This window comes from Orbicella faveolata, unplaced genomic scaffold (assembly GCF_042242905.1).
Source record: "Orbicella faveolata isolate gen_17 unplaced genomic scaffold, um_ofav_v1 contig_47, whole genome shotgun sequence".
NCBI classification, from domain to species: domain Eukaryota; kingdom Metazoa; phylum Cnidaria; class Anthozoa; order Scleractinia; family Merulinidae; genus Orbicella; species Orbicella faveolata.
Genome location: NW_028301577.1, coordinates 18924586 through 18947449, shown reverse-complemented (window position 1 = coordinate 18947449; position 22864 = coordinate 18924586). Strand labels below are relative to the sequence as shown.

General features: G+C 39.1%; 1 protein-coding gene across 2 annotated transcripts in view; it reads right to left on the bottom strand.

The window, feature by feature from the left end:
- Position 1: 1 nt before the first annotated feature.
- The window catches only part of LOC110040752 (mediator of RNA polymerase II transcription subunit 16-like), a 37423-nt gene continuing 14560 nt past the window's right edge, over positions 2-22864 (bottom strand). The window contains exons 3-25 of one of the 2 annotated variants that reach the window (XM_020746017.2): positions 22659-22847; positions 21711-21836; positions 21125-21184; positions 20376-20484; positions 19011-19106; positions 15989-16153; positions 14712-14811; positions 13497-13580; positions 13004-13072; positions 11815-11889; positions 10988-11103; positions 9638-9807; positions 9195-9265; positions 8473-8619; positions 7390-7506; positions 6430-6663; positions 5815-5892; positions 5197-5300; positions 4636-4750; positions 3578-3688; positions 2976-3044; positions 2171-2378; positions 2-1423 (exon numbers count right to left, since the gene is read on the bottom strand). In XM_020746017.2, the coding sequence (XP_020601676.2) occupies positions 1216-1423; positions 2171-2378; positions 2976-3044; positions 3578-3688; positions 4636-4750; positions 5197-5300; positions 5815-5892; positions 6430-6663; positions 7390-7506; positions 8473-8619; positions 9195-9265; positions 9638-9807; positions 10988-11103; positions 11815-11889; positions 13004-13072; positions 13497-13580; positions 14712-14811; positions 15989-16153; positions 19011-19106; positions 20376-20484; positions 21125-21184; positions 21711-21836; positions 22659-22708 (2682 nt within the window). In that variant the 5' untranslated portion in view covers positions 22709-22847 and the 3' untranslated portion in view covers positions 2-1215. The remainder of the gene's footprint in view (positions 1424-2170; positions 2379-2975; positions 3045-3577; positions 3689-4635; positions 4751-5196; positions 5301-5814; positions 5893-6429; positions 6664-7389; positions 7507-8472; positions 8620-9194; positions 9266-9637; positions 9808-10987; positions 11104-11814; positions 11890-13003; positions 13073-13496; positions 13581-14711; positions 14812-15988; positions 16154-19010; positions 19107-20375; positions 20485-21124; positions 21185-21710; positions 21837-22658; positions 22848-22864) is intronic. The other variant, XM_020746018.2, reaches the window with a different exon arrangement.

Below are 22864 nucleotides of genomic sequence, written 5' to 3'. Positions count from 1 at the left end.
GTACGGTACAGTGATTTTATTACAAGAGCAAACATAAGTCGACTATGACGAAAACGTTCCCAAACTACAACAACTACATCTGACTGAAAAACGTTGTCCATAGAAAGTATAAACCTTCAAGAATACGAGCTCATGCAATTGAAAAACTGAATTAGTAACCACAATTAATATGCAATGATTTTCCTCGTGGGATTTTATCAAGTTAGTACTAATCTACTTAAAAGCTATAGTGCAAGTGGACGATTTCTAAATGCATGCAAATGAAGGCATAGTTCACGTGTTTCTCACAACACCACTGCGTTATGTCGTCTATGGTTTACACTTTTTTTTTTCCCGCCAATCTTTCTTCAGTCAGGTGAGAAAGGCCACCCTCACTACGTGAAGTAACTGAACAGATGTCCCTTGGGTGGTAAAAAATAAATACTATATAATATAAAACGAAAATGAACGGGTTGAATTTTGCACATATTTTCTGATCAATAACATTTAAACTTTCAAGTATCGAAAGGTTATAAAAAGACCTAGTAAAGACTTCACAAAACGAAATATTTTTCTTGGTCTCTTTGTCTCATCTTCTGGCAAAGACATCTGGCAAATAATTTGTCCGCATTATAAAATAAACTACAGGCATTCTTATATAACGTATTTTTATATCTAGACTATCATACAAACCTGTCAACTGATTTGTTGGTTCCGAAACATGTCTGAGTCTGAGCGTTTATTTCTTCACCCGTTCGAGAGATTGCCGAATTCCGACCAGAAAATGGCGGTTAGAATTTTGCACGGTTAATGGCGGCTACAATTTTCCACGGTTTTTCAGTTTTGGCTTGCAAGAATCAACCAACCGGACATGATGCAACTCTGTGAAGCGATGTCATCGGGATGGGATTGCGTAGGTATCTTGTGCGGGCAAAGAATTAAGCGCGCAAACATACTCAGATTATTACTGATTTTCCCTGTATGAGCTTGGGTGTAAGTTCAACTGAGGTTCGTCCACAATGAGAACGACAAGTCTCGAGTCTTCAGTCGTGTTAATTTGACAGCAACGTCATATCAGTCTGTGGAGGGTTAGCCATAGTTACGAACGACACGCCAACCACAACATCATCCCTTTGTACACACGATCATCTCTTATGGCAACAGAGAGCTTGATAGGATGCATGCGTGCCTGGTTTTAGGCTGTAGCAAGAGCTTTGCTCGTTTTAAACCGCGGTCCTACTGGCTAGCGACAGGAACAGTGGCAGCACCAGTAGCAGCAGTTGCCGAAGCAGGAGTAGCGGCGGCCGCCGCAACATTCTGTTGTTCCTTGAAGGGTAATCTCCTCCAGCTGCCACCGCAGACACATGCTCTGACCCATCGCTGTTCCCAGGCCTTTGCTGCCGCATGGTCACTGATACCATCTACCAGTGATACACAGTTACACCTGTGAGAAAAGAACACTTGATCAGAATAGAGTGTGAAGAGAAGAACAACAAGTTTCGTCATATATATGCTAAGTACTCTCTATCTTGCTCTGGGACATACATGAAGCTCGAAAATGAAATCCCCGGCAACAGGAAGGAAAATTGTGCTTTCAGGTTCAACAATTTGCTGCGCCTGTTTTCAACTGAATATGCGTCGCCGGAGCTTAGAAAGCAAAACAAATATTTACCGTCTCTTTCCACTTCATGCCTTCATAAGTTTGATATTCCTTCTCAAAAAAAAGTAATAAATAATATCGGTAGGCTAAGAAGAATACGAAACAGTTATGTACAACACTTCGTTTCCAACACGTGGGCGTCACAAAATCAAAACGATGATCCACTTTATATACACAAAAATGATTCCCAATAGCCTTGCCAACACATCCTGACAGGCTTACTGAAACCAGAGTAGTCACTCTGGCCAATCACAACGAAGGGAAATAACAATGAACCAATCAGAACTCGATCTGAAAATCATTCAACCGGCTGCCTGCCAAAACTAAGCGCGGGAAAACGTGCGGAAACCAAGTCACGGTCGTTCATTCTGATTGGTTAGATCAATTTACTTGAAGTTTCTTTGACCAATCAAGGAGCTCAGAAAGCATAAAACTAAAGCAAAGAAGTTGATTGATTGACAGTCAAGCACACACTGCTCAAGAGTCTTAAACGGCTTGCCGTCAAGGAAGCGAATCAAACTGAAGCATTACCTCGTGCACTGTTTCAACCTTGTCTCTGGTGATTTGTCCAAGTAGATTCTCCGCACGACATCTATGGCATACGAGCCATCAGCAGGTATCGGAAAAATGGCCGACGCAAATGGGTGAAAGACTTGATGAGATGTTCGCCAAACTGGTGGTGTCCCGAACTGATACAGGCCTGGCCTAATGCTTCCACTTACTGCTCTGCCGGACACTCCTGAAGTGAATAGAAAACTGTTTGAAACTAACTCTTATATAACGACTACTTAGCTATTTGTCAACGTGAAGTTCATAATGGTACATTTACCACCGTAGCGAGCTAGTAAAGCTGATGTTTCGAGCGTCAACCGTTCTTTAACACTTCGCTCTGACGAAGAGTTATTGATACGTCAGCTTCACTAACTCGCGAGAGTGGTCAACTTCTTTTCGATAGATAGTTGTCTGCCTAAGAAGCCAAACAGTTTGTTAAGAAACCTACACCTTTACGCTTACATTACGACCATTTTACGTTTTCGAGATTCCACAGAACATGAAAAGAACGGGGTTAAAAGAACACGAATGAAGCTAAATTGTCCATTATGTTTCTTGCTGCAAGTTGTTTGTAGACTAACATCTATATGCCAGTGATCGAATGGTCGAGAAAAAAGTACCACACAAAAAATATCTTCAAGAGTTAAATTTCCTGCCGTTTTGTATTATTAGCTTCCTAGTTGGAAAAGGGCAACAGAAGCACGAAGTATGGCCAAAGAACATATAAAATGTATATTGCTTCATTCGTCCTGAAAGGGAACGATAAATTTAAATTAACACAAACCTCTGCTCAAATTTGGTATCTGCATGTTTTGAAGAAACATCGGATTTGGACTGAGAGGAGCGGCTTCAGCTGGAAAGATAAAAGTACAACAGGAAAATAAGGTGCAATCATTAATAAAGCAAGTTCACTAACTTAAGCAGTACAACTGAAATACATTTCCACTCACATTCTTCACTCACAAATTTGTTAATAGCTTAATACTCAACAAATTGGATGAAATTATCTTTCTCCGTAAACCACAAAGAGTAATGATAAAAAATACTCATAAAGTGCAAAATTTCCTACTGTCCGATAGGGCTCTACAGGTATAAATAGCAAAGCGCTAAAAATAGAATAGAAATCAAATACTGGTAAATCTTGAGTAAAATGCTTGTTTACCAATAAAAAACGAGTCTTTGAGAGATTTGAACGTCGTTGAAGACATACACTGTTGAATGTTGCTGGAAAGAGTGTTCCACTAGTACAGGGGTAGAACTAAATCTTCATCACAAAATACATACATATATTTTAGCACATATTATCGTTATATGTTATCGCGGGTAACTGATTAATAACTTCATCGCCAATACAGTGACGAGATTAAAGTAATTCTAATAACATACCAGCCAGTCTGTCCTCGACATGCATGTCGGGATCATCTGCACTGGCCTGTCTGCTGAGAAGCCAAATCTTTGTGAAAATTTTGAACAGCAACGCCAAGGACTCGTTCTTGTCTGTGGAGGAAGTAAAAAACACGTCAGATTCTGTTGATGTTTTTCCGACTTGGTGAAACGATTGACAGACCTATTAAATGACTTGCTGTCAACACCAGCGAAGTCAAAATCATTTTCTAGCGACAAAAAATTAATTTCGCCATAGTACAATGTAACAGAATGGTGCTAGAACTGTCACGGGAAGCTGTGGATCAACCCCACAGTTGTTATGTTCTGTGATATTGAAGGGCTAAACCGTGGTGGGTCACAAACTCTGGAACCTAATTTAGGTTTCTGTGCATGTACAGTCTGCGGTACAGTAAAGCAATTAGGATTATTGGTACTCCCCTCCCACCTACTCAGGGTACACCCCCCCCCCCCCCAGCTTTATTGTCAAGCTCCCCAAATACAATTCGTCGTTACCCATTCCCCACTGAGGAGCAGAACGTCTCGGTTCTCTAGGAGCAGAACACGACTGAAGGTTGAGACAAGGATGTAACTGGGATCGATTTCCGCCGCTCGCTCGAGTCCAGCCTACAGCTGATAATCGAGCTTAGGGTCGGTGACTAGGATGTAAGCATCACTCATCATCGCTGAGCCTGATTAGGGAGTTTTAGCAATGACGACGGCGACGCCGAGGACGACGCCTTGTAAAAAATGTATTTGTATCGCAACTGTGTAAATCTGTTGAGTACGCCTATCGGTCTGAAAACTTGGTCAGGCTAAACATGCACTAACAGCGTTCAATTCCAAAAGAAGATACCAAAAATTAACCATTGCGGTTCGCGTTCTCTAAAATATGTAGTACTTAGTCATTTCACGTTGTTGTTTTGCAGAAGATGGCAAAGAAATGTACCAAGATTCAAAACGCACGTGCACAGCCATTGTTCCGCTCATAAAACCTTTTGTTTGGCGACGCTCTCGTCGCCGGCGCCGTCGTGGTTTACTGAAACACCCTATTATCCTACCTGCGGATGGAGTAATGGACGGCAGTACCGTAGGAGTGGTTTGTCCCCACAAACGAATCAGCACCAACATTTCCCGCAAAGTACCAAGGGTGTTGGTGTCACGAATCAAGCTTACCTGTAACATAAATCGGCCATGTCATGCTATTGCAAACAAATTGACTTCAAAAAATCAAAACCTCTAAAAGCAGTCTAAAACGATTGGTTTTGGTTTTGCATCTGATCGGTTGAATAACTGGCGCGAACGGATTTAAGAACGACAGAGCGTACATGTAATAAAGCGAAACCAAAAAAAAAAAAAAAATAGTTATGTAAACCCGAGATGCAGTCGAGGGTTTGCATAACTTTCCGAGAATTCCCCCAGCCCCCCAAGTGTTTAGACGAGGATATGTAAACACGGAAAAGTACTCTATTGCTTTTACAAAGTATTTTTCAAGGATACGCGCAAATCTAAAACGTCACAACCGTGATTACATACTCTCACCTAAACACACCTATCGACCAATGAGAGCGCGCGTAGTATCTGTTATGTTATAAACTATAATGTGTGATATGTATACTCACCCCAGGTGCAGAGTCTTTACTGTGGTGAGAAGTGAAAGCCACCACTACAAACATGGCCAGGTCAGTCAGCCATTGGATGAGAGGAAACATTGAAAGTAACGTTGCTATAGGAACAAAATCAAAGACATTCAAAGTTATGCTTGCATAAAGGTTCATGGAAAACCTCTACTTGATGAGAAAAAGATCTGTTGTGGCATTCAGTAGAGTAAGTTATGCAAGGCAAAATCTAAAGTCAAGATTCTAACAAAGTCTCACTGAGTAATTCTTCTCGTTTGGTTAGCCGGGATCTTCCTACAAGTAAAGATGTTGCCATATCTCAACTGCGCGGCAAGCAGTTAGAAGCCGAATTCCTTCACGCTAGTTAGCTTCAGCTGTCAGTTTAGTGTTCATCAGCTAAGTTAGCACTTCACGTTGATTAAGACTGAAGTGGGTTTAATTAACGCTTTCAACATGAAGCCAACTGGTTTTCAAAGGCGGGCACAATGTTTTGAACTGAGCTTCTTTACAAGAAAAGCTTTCCTCTAGATGGTCAAACCAGGCGGGCAAAATCATCCTCAGAGCCGGTCAATTTGCCCGGTACCCGGCACTTAATGAAACCCCTGTCAGCACGCAACTTACTGCTTTCCAAAGTCAGCTCCTTTGTATCCAAGACTTGCAACACTTTGTCTACTTCAACATCTAAGGTCGTTGAAATCTCTTCAAAGAAATAAAAGCAACAAGAGTATAAGTAATGAGAGCGAGATCAAAATTGACAAACGTTACACTGAAAAGAAAGCTACGGAGCAGTATCTTTACCCCACGTGGTACAGATTATCACGCTGTTGAAAAGGGAGCCGAGGAAAAAAAGGGCACACAAAAACAAGATGCCTCTACACCTGTCTCCAAATATTCTAATCTCCCCATCCATCCCTCGTAAAATGATTGCTTATGGGATTTCTCTCCACCAAGGCAACAATTTGGTATCTTGGTTCCTCGTGGGATCAATAAAAGTCTTTCATCTAATTCATTCGTGCATTTTCTGTCGCCAGGCCTTCTCTAGTACTGCGTTACTCCGTTCCCCAAAGCGCAGTGCATAAACACACATAACCCACAATCCCCCACTTTGCTCTGACGAAGGGCTAACCCTCGAAACGTCAGCTTCATTGACTCGCTACGGTGGTTAACTTAAGAAAAGAAAAGAAACATGCAGAAAGAGATTGCACCATGCAAGCTGGATTGCAAAGCAAGACTTACTATTAAGTTGTTCAGCAGCACTGTGTGATGACTTCAGTAGACACCTAAAGAATACTGCTATGGCAACGAGCAGTTGACGAACATAGCAATCAACTGCCTGGCCTGCTCCGTCCTTCATACACCTGAACAGGCTTGCCTTGATCGCTCTGAATCTGGAAAGACGAATCTGCTGCTGAGGAATGTCCTGAATGCTGAACTCATCTGTGAGTTGCCTTAACATGGCATCTAGAGTATCTAAAGAGAAACGCCGGGGATTTAAGCCGGAAAAGCTAGGTTATAGCTGAGGAGGTGAATCTACCTTTAGTTACCTTCCTAAGTCAAAATACGTTGTCGTTATTTAAAATACACATTTAAGATGAATGGATTAATGAAACAGTGGATGTCGTTGAGTGAGTGACAGAGTGAAATAAGCCAAAAATAGACTGACTGATCGACCGCATGGACGAACGAAAAAAGGAACAAACGAAAGATAGATAGTAAATCAATCAAATGCCAAGCTACAACATACAATGAGAATGTACCACTGAACCAGTTCTTGTTAAAAGACATAACTAACAGGTCATTTGAAAATATTACGATACAACAATATTGAAAGAAGGAATCGCCTTTGAGAAAAAACGTAACAGACTTCGAAAAGTTAACTTTGAGCGATTCTGTTAAAGGAGCGGTATTTTGAGTTATTTTGGCCACACACAAAATTACCTTTAAATGGTAGGAAACCTCAAAATAACAGTTTAATAAGATAGAAAAACACCAAAGAGATAACGATAAACCATCAAGGAACAAGGATGGCTAAGGATGGAGAAGATTAACACGGATTACAAACGACGACTTTGAAAAATTGAGGCTAAACTTTTCAATATGCGCAAACCGTGACTGAGCTCCTTTAAGGAAGACTTCCCATACGAGACTTCTTACAAGAAAGCCACGGAGTATAGAGGTGTAGTTTCCAGTTCTAACCTGCAGGAGTTCCAAGATGTGCTGCCATAAGAACATCCCACCATTCCCATCCAGTGAGAAGACAGTACTGCAGAAGATCAGTCAGGCTGCGTTTAAGACGAATTCCACCCATACTGTCTGTGACAAGAAAATCAGAACTAGTTAGGACTAAGTATTATTGAAGTCTGTAAGTTATTTGAAGTTTGTTAAATCAAACGTGCTCGAGGAAATGAAACTGTTCAGCAGATGGAATGGTTGGTAGGTAACTGCTGAACTCAGACAGGAAACCATCAGAGCAGTGAAAACTCGAATACACGTTTGACTGCGAGGAAACTAAACATTATAGAGCCGCTTACAACATGTACAAATCAAGCAGCACACCTCGTGTCTTATCCTAGCGTGCTTTTGTTCTGTGCTAATAAAATTACCGTAAATACATCTATAATGAGCGTGCATTGATTTCAAAACTAACATACCTGATGTTATCAATTTGAAAACAAGACGCGATCAAAGTAAGAGTTAAAGTGGCTCAAAACAGTTCCCAACACTTAGATTTTGATGGGTCGTTGTAGCCAGTTTTTATCACTTGATGCTACAGTCATGATATAAAAAACTGCCCAATCATCGTGACACAATAGGTTACCATGGCAACAGTATGACCTCCCAAAAACACCCTTAATTACAGCTTTAAGGACTTATAATTCAAAAACGGCACGGTAAAATTTTTTTATATTATCAACTTTTGATAAGCATGATAAGATGCAACTTTTGGCAAAGTTTAAAAAACTTCTGTAGCTGAGGTTCAGAGCCACCTTAAATTTTCAAGTGATGAAGAGTGGTTATAACGACCCATCAAAATCTAAGTGTTGGAAACTATTTTGAGCCACCTTAAACAAGAGGACAAGATGAATCCAAGTCGATGTAACAATTTCCGGAGTACTGAGAGTGCTCCTGCACTGTTTTTGAATGTCAAGACTAATAAAGGTCCCCTGGTGCTTCAGCAAAGCGAAATGGTACTAGATTCCTGGACTAAACAGTGTCTCCAGAACCATTTTCGTACAATAAATCATTCATTTGAGAACAACGTATTTGGCTAGAACTCACCTCCCAGATGATGCAGTTTAAAAAGGCGAAGATCTCCTGTCATGGTAACTCCTACTGCACAGCAGCAGCAGGGAGAGTAACAGATGGCACCAAGACAGCCGGTACTGTAACGTTCTACTGAAGTACGTGCCTTCTTGGCTGCAACACCTGTGGTACATAATTACCAAACACCCCGTAAGAAAGCACGTGAAAAGAGCCGTACTTTTATAACTCCAGGGCTAGAAAAAGGGGCTGTCCAGTTGTCCAGGACAAGTAGATTTTGTTTCCGGGCGAGTAACTTTTCATTCTGATCTCACTTGTCTAATGGGCAAGGGTCCAGACAAGTCATCTGCTAACTAAATCAAAACATAAGTAACCAACAAGGAAACACTGTGGAAACACGCGCCTGTCGGCTCGAGTTCCCGTGCAGCATTTCTCGTGTTTCTACAACTCGATAGAAGCACGGAAAACGTTTCCTGTTTTGAAACATTCATCAATATTGGTGGGTTAACTGAACCTCCTCTTGAAACAAGTAAAAATACATTTCCAAACGCCTTGAGCACGACTACGTGTTTCGGTTGTTTTCCAGTTCACTAAAACATGCCGAATGTTAGAAGACCACAAAAGTGATCATAAATTCCAAGCCAAAAGTGAGTGATTTGTCAACCCATTTCGAAACCCGAGATTCCTAGACTTCGCAAACCCCTTGTTTCAATCAAAACCTTAAGTCTCAGCATACGTACCCAAGTCACTGTCAACGGAACTTTGCATTTTGGTGCCGGTCGGAAAATACCCACTTGGCATGAGACCTACACTGCAAGATAGGAGAAACCAAAATTTTGGAAACTCTTCACCACAACTGCATCTATACCGAAGATTTGCATAAATATCATCTTCAAAGAACGTGAACGCAGCGAAATGTAACTTTAACAAAGGAACTAGAAACTATGTACTTGTATCATAATGTACGAAAACATTTCAAGAATACAACAGCTGCAGCTACTAGGACAGAACATACGAGAAAAAAAGTTCGTAAACAATAGTAAAGATAAAAACGCTTAACGGCTACAAAATTTACAATGCAAGTTTCAAGTCACATGGTTCCAACCATGAATGGACGAAAAGTAAAACGGCAAAATGAACAAGTAAAAAGGGAAAATATTCAAGTAATGATCTGCAAAGATACCTGTTTAACAGTTGAAGTCTGTCGTCGTCATATTGAACCAGCAAGATTGATGCAGGGTAAGTCAACAGATTACTCATAGGTAAAAAGTCCACTTTCGGTGTCGGTAGACGAGGAAGGCAAAGAGATAAAATCCTCGCTGCATCCTTGTATGTGTTGATGTTCCTCCACTCCTACAAAATTCCAACGGCAAAAATGTTCAAAAAGTTTAAAATTTACTTTTTAAGAAAGGAACGGTAATCGTGGTAATAACGTTGAATTTTGAGACATTGCCCGCCAAGGATTCAGTCGACACTCACGCCTCTGATTGGTTGTCCATATACAGCCGAGACACGTGATAAATAGACAGCCAATCAGAGAGCTCCAACGATCTTTGTAGTGCACGTCATCAGAATGTAATCTCAGACAATCCCTCTTATGGGGATCTAGAAATCAGTTTTCATTGAGAGACGCCCATTACAAGAGACGTTCGTCCTGTCTGGCAGTTTCTTAGAAGTATCTGGCTGTATTCTTGGTTGGGCCATAACTTAAGATAAGAGTTCGATGAATTAACTTTATCTTCGGGGGACAATTTTATATGGAAGTTTACTTGCGTCAGCAGCTGACTCCTAAAACGACGTATTTTTGAAGACTTGTAGGGTAGAAATACCTCAAAATCATCTCTACAAATTATCAATTAGACTTAAATGCGACCTCGATTCAAACGCAAACAAGAATGTGACGGATTTTAAGTTTTATTAGAATTATAGAATTATTTTATTAGAATTTTAAATTATTAGAATTGTAGAATTGTAGAATTATCATATTACTACAGTACATATTTCTGTTTTAACGTAAACACGACCCCACAAGCAAACCTATTGCTTTAAACTAAATCGTGTGTAACGGATAGATTGTTCTGTGCACTTTCTAAACTATAAAGCATTAAATGAAAACAAAGGCATTGCCAAAACGTCATTAGATCACAAATACTAGAATGAGCGACACGTTTAAGTTCTTCAAAATTCGACAATCTCCACGAAGTACTACCTTACTTGAGGAAATTTGCACAATATAGAAAAAACTCAACTTCGGCTTATATGCTTTCTAAATTTCTATCGTGTTCTTGAAAGCATTTCATGTTTTCTGACTGTATCATTCACAAGGCTGTGGTCCTAGAAAAATTATGGGGAGTCCAAAGGTTCCTAACCATGAAATCCTGGGTTCCCAGCACTTATTTATAAGCTTATATGAAAAATGTAAGTTTTTCCAATCGCCCAAAGGTAAAAATTAGTCGCTTGTGGCACCCGGGCGCTTCTAGAGCACAGTCCTGATTCATGTACATGTGTATGGCCTTTTTTTTCGTTGACTTACATATACACTGTAATTCTGAAGACGTGGACGAGCAATTGTTTCTTGTTTAAATCGTTCATGGAGTTGGATTATTTCTTTCTTCATTTCCCACCGTTTAATGCAGCTGCCAAACGGTCCTGCAAATTTACAAAATGAGTTTAAAACAGAATACACTGCACTTGAACGTTGCCTCTGTAAAATTAGAGTCAAGGTTCACCCATTGTTTAATACAGCTCCCAAATGGTCCTGCAAATGTTATAACTGAGTTTAAAACTGAATATTAAACAGTTAAGTTAAGCCTTTCCAAAACTAGTCTGACAAGTCAACTAAGCTTGCTAACAGTATTCATACAGATTTTTGCGCACAAAATTCAACACTTTTTTCCATTATTGCTCTAAGCTTTTATTTTATTTTTCCAGACTAGAGGTTATAAATCACTTCCCATTTTCACAAAGTGAGAAGCTCGACAAACGTAACACCAAAATCCAAACAAAGATGCAATGCAGCTGGTCACGGCATAGTAATCGTGTGATTGAACAATTCAGCTAAGACAAAATTGCCACGTAATTTGACTAGTACCTTGGAAAAACTCCTAGCTTTTTACCATTTTTCGGCACTGTTATGTTTAATTTGAATTACTTGTTTCAGTTGTTTGCTTGGCCCCACTAGCACTTATGCTACAAACATTGCCGAGGGTAAATAAAGGTTATATAGATAATTTTTTTTATATTTTTACTTAATCCTTATTTTCAAGCAGATTGCCGTACTTTTTCAAGCCTTCCAGTCGCAGTACAAACCCCGTGCTTATAAGCGGCTACTGAAATGAAATGTAAGAATGAAGTACGTACCAGTTGTACAGACTATCAGTGCTTCTCCAGAGTGTCTGGACAGGAATTGGATGTTATTAACATGATATTCTGCATCTACACATCAGACAATACACCATAAATTGTCATTAAAAGGATTAACGTTGATATAAACTATTCAAAATTAAATGATCGAAAATGAGCAAAAAACGACATACACATGAAAATTTGGTTATTGCTGAGGAATGGACAATACATGTAGCCTTAAAACATCTGAAATCTTTACTTTCTTTTCAGGCACAAAACATTTTTACTTTTACTCTTATATTCACTGCAAGTAAACCTAATGTCTTCTGAGACACAAAGGGGATTGGTAGAAAGCTTCTCTTGTGAATTCTTTAATTCTGATTTGCTTAGTTTTTCACTAATGACCAAATTAGTCATTTGCAAAGAGTCCTGGCATTTGCTAGAATCCTAGAAAATGAATTGTTTTTTAGTTATTTTATTATATTTTATTTTGCAATATACTTAAACTACCTACAATACAATACGGCCATTACTTACAAGCTACAGATAATACAATAAAACACAACCTACAATACTGCAGCTACTAAAAAATGCTACATTACTTACAAATTTATTTCTTACAATGTCATAACGTGACTCATAATACTAAGTTAAAATAAATTGTTTGCAGGTACATAGCCCTCCCCATGCAGAATAAATTATGTCTACATATGATACTGACCAACATTCTTCAAGTTCTCTTAACAGTCGTTGGTTCACCTTGGGTTATTAGCACTTGTCATACATGTTCAAAAGCTTATTAACTTAATATGTGGATCATGTGGACTAAAGGCATCCACAATCGAGTGTCAATCGATACCCTTGATTGACTGTCAATCAGCACTCCATCAACAGTCGATTGATACTCACTCAACACCTTGGTTGACACTCCATCAACACCTCAGTCGACAGTCAGTTGACAGTTCACTAATTTTCAATCCATGCATATGAGTTGGTCTACATGGCTGACTATCGACCAAATGTTGATCAAGTGTTGATCAAGTGTCAATTGGGTGTTGAATGAGTATCCATAGGGATGTTGATCGAGTACTGATCAAGATGTTGAACAAGGGTATCGATTGAGGGTATTGAATGACAATCAACCGAAACCAGTCTATCTATAAGTAGCCCAATATCTATCCAGCCACAAGGAATGGCAACTTACAATCATCAAGCTCACTGTGGGAATGTGGAAACAAACAAGGAAGAGGATCAGATGTGATCTGACAGTCATCTGTAGATTAAACAGTTTTAAATAATAAACACATGTAACATCTTGGATCATAAGTATTGAACTTAGCCTGAATTGGTAACAATTTTAAGCATCATATTGCGTACTTTTACAAGGGCATATAAAGTATTACTTAACATTGATCATCTGACCAATTAATTAATTAATTAATTATATCACAATGCAAATTCCATTAACTCTCCCTAGTCGGCCTTTTCAGTGTTTAAAATTATCTAAATATACAATAAAATAATGACAAAAATTACAATATTTAGGATTATGATAAAAATTACAATAATCATTTTGGACTGTTATGTTTTTGATGTTACAATCTTTGCTCCAACAAAAACCAGTGAAGAAAAGCACTTTTTTAGTTAAGAAACATTTTAAAGGGCTTTTTGCAGTGTCAAATGTTTTTATCTTTTACCTGGCCCACCTGATAAAGAGACTCGGTAGAACTGCACAGCGCTGCATAGCTCACCATCATTTGCCACCACAATAACCTTACCCTCTGCAGTGAAAGATGAAAGAAAATTTAGTTAAAAAACAGGTTACACACACACAGTTATTAACAAATAAATATATTACTGAGATTTAAGCAAAATTCATCTTCCCCCAAAGGGCGAGGACTCCCTTATAAAAAGGAATGGCGGTGCTCATTGAATCTTTTAGGGGTTAAAAAAGCGGTTTTGGTAGCTCTTAGAGTGTTCAGTCTCAAAAGTTCAACAGCAGGAGCTTTTGCGGTATCTTTTAGGGTATTAAGCTGAAAAAATATGTCAGGAGATAATACGTTGTTTAAGAATTGGTACCTCTTAATGGTGAAAAAAATTTCAAGCCAGGTCCACAACACAGGTTCTTTGTAAAGAACTCTTAAGAGCTGTTTTCAAAATTTCTGACAAGCACCCCTGTCCTTTTATATGGGATTCTCCCCTCCTGTTCTTCCCAAGGTTTAAAATCAGAGGAAGACCTTTACAGCCACAAACTTTATTTGTTCTCAAGTGTATCTTTTGAAAGCAAATATGAAATGGTACAGAATTGCATATTGCTTCCAACAAAAAGTCTAAATTTGTGAAGATCATTATTATAATATTCATATTTGTCCATTTTTGTACAGCCAGTCACCCCTAGAAGTTTGGCTCACTCATATCCCTGCTGTTAATATAAATGTCTGGTTGCAATCTCAACAAACTCCAGACAAAATAGAGGGTCTGCAGACAGACTGCAAAAAAACTTCAGTCGGCCATTACGCAAACAAAGGGCAGAATCCACTTGTCAGACAACTTTCTTTGCATGTTGCCTCTATATGACAGCAACCAGTCTTACAGTGACCAAGAGTTTTTGTCCAGGCCATGCACCAATCAATACAATCATTTTACTCTTGATGAAACGAAGGCTTAAAAGTCTCCTCTGCTCTTTAATACAACAATGAACCTTGCTAGCGAAGTTGCTTTGATTTTCTCTAGATGAGTCGGGAAAGAAGTCTGAAGAAAGTCCCTTCTTATTTTATTACAAGTTTATATAAGAAAGATTGAAGCAACTCTGCTAGTGTAGCACTTGTTGTACAATGGCCAGTTATTTCAGAGCAGCCTTTGTGGATACATCACTTGCACACTGTTTGTAAAATGTTCCAAAAAACACTCACTGCTAGAAAATGCCAGATCAGCCACAGCTACTCTTGTCCTCACTTGAGCCAAACATTTTCTTGTGATTTGTACTTCTGGCATGATGGTTGTTACACAAATCTAAACACAGCACAGACTGTCTTGCATTACTTCTCTAACCACTAAATTTAATATTTATCATGTGTTTCATTCCTTGACTAATTAATAATGAATTCATCAACTTAAAAATAATCACTGACAGTGACCCACTCTAAATTTAGGTTTTTCTATTTATTTTTCCCTCTGCTCCCTAGCTTGACATTTGATTAAAAAGATAATTATATAAAACACTTGAGTTTCATCACATTTGTACGCTGAGCCACTACGTGTCATATTTTCAGTTCTCTTCTCTGTATTTCAAATTGTGATAAGGCACTGTCTCTCGTGTTTTGCAATATTATATTAAAAAAAGAATATCCAGTGCACGTATACATAACTTGCAGGGAGTGCCAATTAGGGTCGGTAGCTGTGCAAAACCACTGGCTAGTCAGCCCGGGGGGGAGGGGGGAACTGTCATATATGGGCTATATAGGTATGTGCCGCTGTGAAGGGTATGGTTTTCAAGCAGTTTACTTGAGGATAGGGTATATAAATCGGAGCATTTGAGCCGAGAATAGGGCATCATTTTTCACGAAACTGACCAGTTGGTTGAAGATTTTACCTAGACTAAGGAAACCAGAAATTGCCACTCAAAAATATAAAAAAATCAAATCGGTAGGTTTAAATTTATGCAAATAAGCCTCCACAGTATCGATAGATGGGGGGATTTGGGAAGTTTACTCTAGCATAGGGTAGCAAAATTCAGTTGAACTAGCTCTGGTTTAGGCTAAGGGTTCCAGGGTCCCAGCAGCACATCCCTACCCACAAATTCCCAAAATAACCCCCCCGGGCTAGTCAGCCATCTTCAGCTGGATAACTTCATCTCATCGTACTGTTACTGCTTTTGAATTTGAAAAGTTTTTAATAAAGTTATCACAGTGCTATTGAAGAAACCTGTTAAGCATCTGTTTGCCAGTTTTGAGTCTCAAACAATGCATACTTTTACAGATTGGGATGTACCAGTCAATTTTGTGATTGCTAGAGATGTATATTTGAGTGACTGTCTTGAGACGTCTGGGTCACTTCACCAAGTAGTTTCCAGTCTTATGCCTAATTTAATGAAACTACATGGCACACTACCATGGCCCTCTACTGTTTCTTATCAGATAAGTTTAGCTTAAAAACTAAGTGATCATGATAAACGTAACTTGTAACTTACAAGGCCAGTTTCACTGATAGCCACCCAGCCATCCTTGGCCCTCATGCCTCCAATCTCGACCAATGGAGGTTTGCTTCGATTGGTCTTGAAACGTTCACTGAGATTCTTATGCATAACAGGATGTTGCTGAGAGAGTTGCTGATCTTCAGACAAGCTGAACAAGTTCTGTTGGCAGAAGAGCAAATAAAACATGTTCACTTGTTAATTCTTAATTCATCACAACTCAGCAACAGGCACTGTAGTACTGCGCCAGTTATTTAAAGTACTGTGGATTAACTTCTCAACTGAATAAATCTTTAGTTCTTATCCAGACAGCTACATGTAAGCATCAATATATTTCATGAAGTGACAAAATCTAACTTTGTTTCAAATTAAAGCAAGCTCTCTGATGGCCTTAACATTAAGTAAGCAGATATTATTTTTCATATACCTGCCCTCATGTAACCATTATTATTGAGAACTAACCTTAAACAGGCAAACTGGTGCAATATTCAAGCTAATCTTTGCACTATGTTTATGAACAGGCTAACCAGAATGCTATTGAGGTCAACTGGACACAAAGTATTTTAAAAGCACTGTCCAGCTGCCAGACATCTCGACACAGCCAAAACAAAAAAGCAGACACAGACATCAGCAAACAGAACCAGGTACAGTTCAAACTAACCAACATGTAGTTTGAAATAATTTGACCTAAAGAACAAATTGACAGGTCTACTATGGTTGGCGAAATGGTGCAAAATTCACAAAGTTTATATTCATTCACATTTAATGTTGTTATTATTATTCACAAATATATTTATTCACATTTAACAACTAAATTTATATTCAAGAAATATATTAATTCACATTTAACAATGTATTTTGTATTCACGAATATATTTACTCACATTTATGGGGTGTATTCATTCACATTCAACGGTTTATATTAATTCACATTCACGATCGAAATATTGGTTCAACACGGTGCAATATTCACTCAACATTTTCTGTGCACCGCCTTCATGCATCATTAGGTCCCAGCTCATATATAATTTCTGAACGCAATATGGCAGACGAAGGAAGGCTTATTATATGGTCTTACATGAAGGGGAAGAACAAAGACCAAAGACCCCAAACACAGATGTTACATTGGCAGGAACTTTCGATCTCCTACAAGCTAGAGTGTGAACAAGAATGGAACACTGCAGAAGTAGGATTGAGAGAGAACATCCAAATAAAGCTCGAGTATAGCTCTCCAGCAATTACTACCTTTCGTTAGTATCGTAGCGCATTGCTGAATGAAATACTGGGAAATGTATGTCTTCGCATGGACAATGGATATGACACGACTCATCAAACTGCACAAACCTTGCTGTGTATTCTGTGACCAGCCTTGAGGTCTCCCGAACTCGATATTCAATATCGGAGGTAGTTCTCGGGGAGCGGGGATGGCACAGTGGTGAGAGCCCTCGCCTCCCACCAGTTTGACCTGGGGATGAGTTTGTTGTTGGTTCTCGCCTTGCTCTGAGGGTTTTCCTGCGGGTTCTCCGGTTTTCCTCCCCCAGAAAAAAACAGCATCTCCAAATTCCAATTCGACCAGGCTAGAGGGTCTGAATGAAAACCCTCTCTTCCACTCTAAATAGTTTAATTCTAATTTTTATTTTTCCTTCTGCAACAAAGATCGTCGGGTTTCACGTGGACATAAAAAGTTCAAATGCTTCTTGTTTCAAAGTGGACATTGAAACATTGTATTGTGGAGTATGGGCTTCTCGATGATTTCGGATGAGCAACTAGACAATTTCGTAGAGCGTTTCATGACGAGTGATCAATCAACAGGATGGAAGAGAGAGATTATTGGCCACGTTGACCCTGGAGACTCTAGAATCAGCTGGGCTGTCGTAAGACACCCTCACACTTTCATCCCTATGATCACTTCGCATCCTTGATGGCCACTCAAACCTTTGAGTTGCTGAGGGGAACACATCTCGGATAATGCTACAGTTCTGTTATTAGTAGAACATTTAAACGAAAAAAAAACAATGCCAGTATAGTTTTTTACATTGTTTTCAGAGTACCTTGTTAAAGATTAAAGATTAAAGGAAAATCATCAATACCCCATGCATGACAGTAACCAGGCTGTGGTGTCCGTCAATATGCCACAAGCTATTTGGAGCAACCACAGAATACACTCTCTAGAAATTATGACAGCCCAGCGGATTCTAGAGTTTCTAGGGTCAACGCAGTCAATATTCTCCCTGATTCGATCTCGTTGAACTCTGAGACCTATGACGATTGAAGATGTGCGATCACCAAGGAATACCCGAACAAAGTCCCATGATCACTCATAAAACATTGTATGAGATTATCTACTTGCTCATCCTTTATCTCTTCTAGCCCATGTAACATTTATGTTCAGCTGTGTATGTTTGGGGTCTTTGGTCGTCCACCATATTGCGTTCAGAAATTATAGAGTGTGAGCTGGGACCTAATGATGCATGAAGGTGGTGCACAGAAAAAGTTGAATGAATATTGCACCGTGTTGAACCAATATTTCGATCGTGAATGTGAATGAATATAAACCGTTGAATGTGAATGAATACATCCCGAAAATGTGAGTAAATATATTCGTGTATACGAAATACGTCATTAAATGTGAATTAATATATTTCTTGAAAATAAATTTAGTTGTTGAATGTGAATAAATATATTCGTGAATAATAATATAACAACATTAAATGTGACTGAATATAAACTTTGTGAATTTTGCACCATTTCGCCAACCATAGTCTACAATATACACATTTCTCTGCTGCTTGTAAAAATCAAAACTTCTCAATAATTTTCCCACCATGAACATTTTCTATTTCCTCAAGTTGGAATCAGATCTCCATGAAACTTTGCATTTTACCTCAAAGTTTCATAAGGCAAATCTGTTCAGTGTACCCCACTTTCCATTTAATACAACATTTTAAAAAAGTCCTGCTAACTATTAATAATAATTGAGCAGCTATTACTGAACCTGGGTTAACATGGGTTCACCTACCTTAATGCCAGTATCTATCCATGAGATGGCTACTAATTTCTCTCCTTCACCCACATCAACAGTGCAAACACATTCCCAGTCATTCACCATATGATCCTGTCACATAAGGAGAAGAACCAGAAAACCTCAGTCAGTTAGTAAGAGAAGATGGTCGCCATGTGTAACCAGTCATACATTAATATGTTTACGAATAATGATGTTGAGTAAATTACATGTACATGTAATACACAGTTAAATGCAGTTTAACTAAGTTAACAACAAAGAGAAGGTTGCATTCATCAGGCAGTCAGATCAGGCAGCAGTGAGGCACCCCATTGCAGTAGCATGTTAAAGTGTGGCATAGTCAAACGCTTTTCTTGTTATTTTGCCTTGTCTTTTTTTACCCCTCCCTCTCCATCCCTTTTCCACTGTTATTTCAGTGTGACAGGTGCCTGGATGACAGTATGTGGGGGCTCATGCCTGGGTGGCGGGGATTGGCAGCCATGGGAGTGTTTATTTATTTATTTATTTATTTATTTATTTATTTTTAATTAATTTACAAACACAATATACATAGGAAAAACTAAACAAAATAAAAGGAGGAAAATAGTAATATTACAGCAAGTACAATATGATAGTTAAGACCACTTACATTGTTTGGTTTACATAGCTAAACAATACAGTTTGGAAAATGTCCAGTTTTTTTTTTGTTTTAAAGTTTCGAACAAAACACTGCACTTGCTATAAATGTCTGTCTAGGGGCTGGCTGATCACAGTGGAGGCCCAAGGACATCCCAGACACTCATCTTCCATACAGCTTGATCAATGCAGTTGTTAATGCCAGAAAACAGCAAAGATCGAGCATGACTGAGCATTTAAAATACTGAATGCTCTCCTGTTAGTAGTCTCCTCATAGTGGAAACATGGGGCTCCAGATGTCCGAAGGGTGGATAACACTATCCACCTGGATAAATCACTATCCAGTGGATAAGTGTGGACAAAACAAACCACACTGTCCACAGGATAGATATTTATGCAACATGAAGCACAAGCACAATTTGCTCCAAGCCACCCTGTCTGCCGCCTTTAATTCTACCTCCACCCGCAAGAGCTGAAACCCATCATCCCACAATCTCTCTCCACAGTCCTTCTCCACATAGCCCTGGGCCTTAACCTCTCTTACATCTCCCTTCAGATGACCTCCCAGTTACTCCAAGACAATCAATAGTACTGGTAAGAATGGTACCAGTACAGTACATAGAGGTGTTACTAGCTCATTTATAAGTCAACCAGCATTCCAAAGAATGAATGAGAATCCAACTTTCATTTGCAGATTGTGGAGCACACTAAATTATAGACTGCCATGAACAATTTAATTAGCCTCACCTTCATAACCCAGAGTTTGCAAACTCCAACAAGGTCTGTTGAGAGAAGTCTTGATCCAGTGCCATCCCAAGTCAGAGTTTGAATCAACTCCTCATGACCAGATCTAAAACTGTAGTGAAGAAAAGAAAATGTGACTCACGTACTGGTTGAAATTTGTCAACATCTATTAAAGCTGAAATAATAATTATTTCATTAAATACAATTAATTGAAATAATAGTAGTTTAATAAAGATACATGTACACAAACAAGTGAGATTCCATCATCCATAACCACTTTTACAGTACATGTGGACTATGGAACAGCCAAGCATGTTAACTTTAAAATGGAGATTTGTAGGATGGCATAAAAGTACACTCAGGCTACTGTCCTACTATCAATGCCAGAGCTTACAGGTATTCTTGTTTTTGTAAAATGAACCAGCTACAGGAGAAGTCTTGTTCCTTCGTTTCGGGGGGGGGGGGGGGGGGGGGGAGTTCATTCTGAGGTTATCCCGGCCAGTAATTTGTCAGGTTATCAAGGGAGATCATTGATGGCCATTCATACTCCTGTGTGGGGAGGGCACTGGGAGAGTTAGTATTTATTGTCTTGACCAAAAACTCAGAATGATGATCTTTGCTGTTACTCAAACCTTGACTACTTGATCCAAAGTCAAAGGCAATCATTTAGCCTCCATAATTATGCCACATGTCTCCCACACGAGAAAGTTACCGGAGTTGTAATGATTATTTTCTACATAGCATTTATATACCTGCACACATCCCAAGGGGAATCAGGATCCAAGATATTAATGGCATTTGTGATCAGTGATCTGGAAAATAAAATAGAAGATACAGCATTATGCAATGATGTTACCTTTAGGGTTGAGGTACCCAGCTGTGTACATTTGTATAATTCTCATTGTTTTGTTTTGCTTGCTCTGACTGTGTTCTCAATATTTTGTCACACACTGAGGAACTGAGGATCCCAAGTCTTCTTCAATGCTAACTTTTTTTCGAAACTGAAAAGGAATTTAGATTAAGAACCTAAGGGCTAAAGGGGCAAAGAAGAAATAAAAAAAGAATTTTGTATAATTATATGTATATCTATCAAATTCCTAAATGTACGCATTTAGCATTTCACAGACATCGAAAGATGTCATATTCACTTATCAAAACACTCAGGAAACATATTAGCCATCTGCCACATGGATTTCACCAGCTTGATCTGCCAGGAAATAGGAGGAAAATGGCTAAATGTAGGTTTTGGTGCCATTTCTAAATGCTTAATTTCTGCCTATGGCAAGGAGATTTCTGACAGTTTTATATCTTGGGTACGTCCCTGAGCATTTCAAATACCTTTTACTTTGTTCATTTACACCACTTGGATTGCTTCCTTCACCAGAATGAAGTCTCCTGTACCCAGTGCTGAACGCTACAAGATTTCTGCAGGACCAAGCAACAACCACTTTGCCACAAAGATTGCTAAGGGTGAGAAAGTAATAGTGAACTTATATATAAGCTTAAGTAAAATCAGATTGAACAAAGAAGGTGCAGATCTATTACAAAAACAGTGTGCAAAGAAAGTCCTGCTACGTTTATCAGTTGAGTATGGTGTGACAGAGCTTTTGGACTTGAAATTACGATGCTGCCACGGGCAACTTTACTCGTTTCCAATGTTAACAATAATGTTGCCTGCAATTTTGTGCACTTTGTTGCCAATGACGTCAAAGGCTGACAAGTTGTCACTGGAAACAGAGCCTGTGACAACAACACAAGTTGAACCTAAAAACCTGGTACCCACACTTTCGTCACGCCTTACTCAACTGATAATCATCAAGTACGTGTACCTGATAGCCCAGGGCTAGTGGATTTTCCAGTTGGGCTGGATACTGTCCGTCACAGATGAGCAAGCATGAGGAAATTCAAATTGTTGTTGCTGAGATTAATCAACGCAAAAGGTGAACTTATCGGGGGCTTGTGAAAATGATTTTCAGAGTACACATAATACATGTACATCACAGTTAGAGCTTGCCCAAAGGGGAAACCCAAAGACATCTCTTTTGTACTAGTGCCAGTAATCGACAAAAGACTGGTTGAAAAAGCTTTTTTGATTTTCTTCCATTTCTTTTCTAGATGGTTTGAATTGGTGGGCCAGGACATTAACAAACTATTGGTGATGTGTTAACATTTTTAAGGAAATCAGACACACACGATGTACTGACAGAACAAACTATCGTTCAAATTTTACACAGTCTTTAGTAAACAGTAAATGTAGTATTCATGAAATAGTCATGCACCCTTTACCTCTTAATTGGCTTTGCTGTTGACCACACCACGTTATAAATCAAATCCATTTTACCCCGGTGAAACGTGGTTCCTCGCTCGGATCAAGCTTTGACCGTCTCTTCCGCCATATTGAATGAGACACCGCTGACCCGTTGGATTGGGGCACCGGAAGTGCGTTTTCCCCGCGAAACACAGGAAGTGAAGAATCTGAGGCACGGAGAACA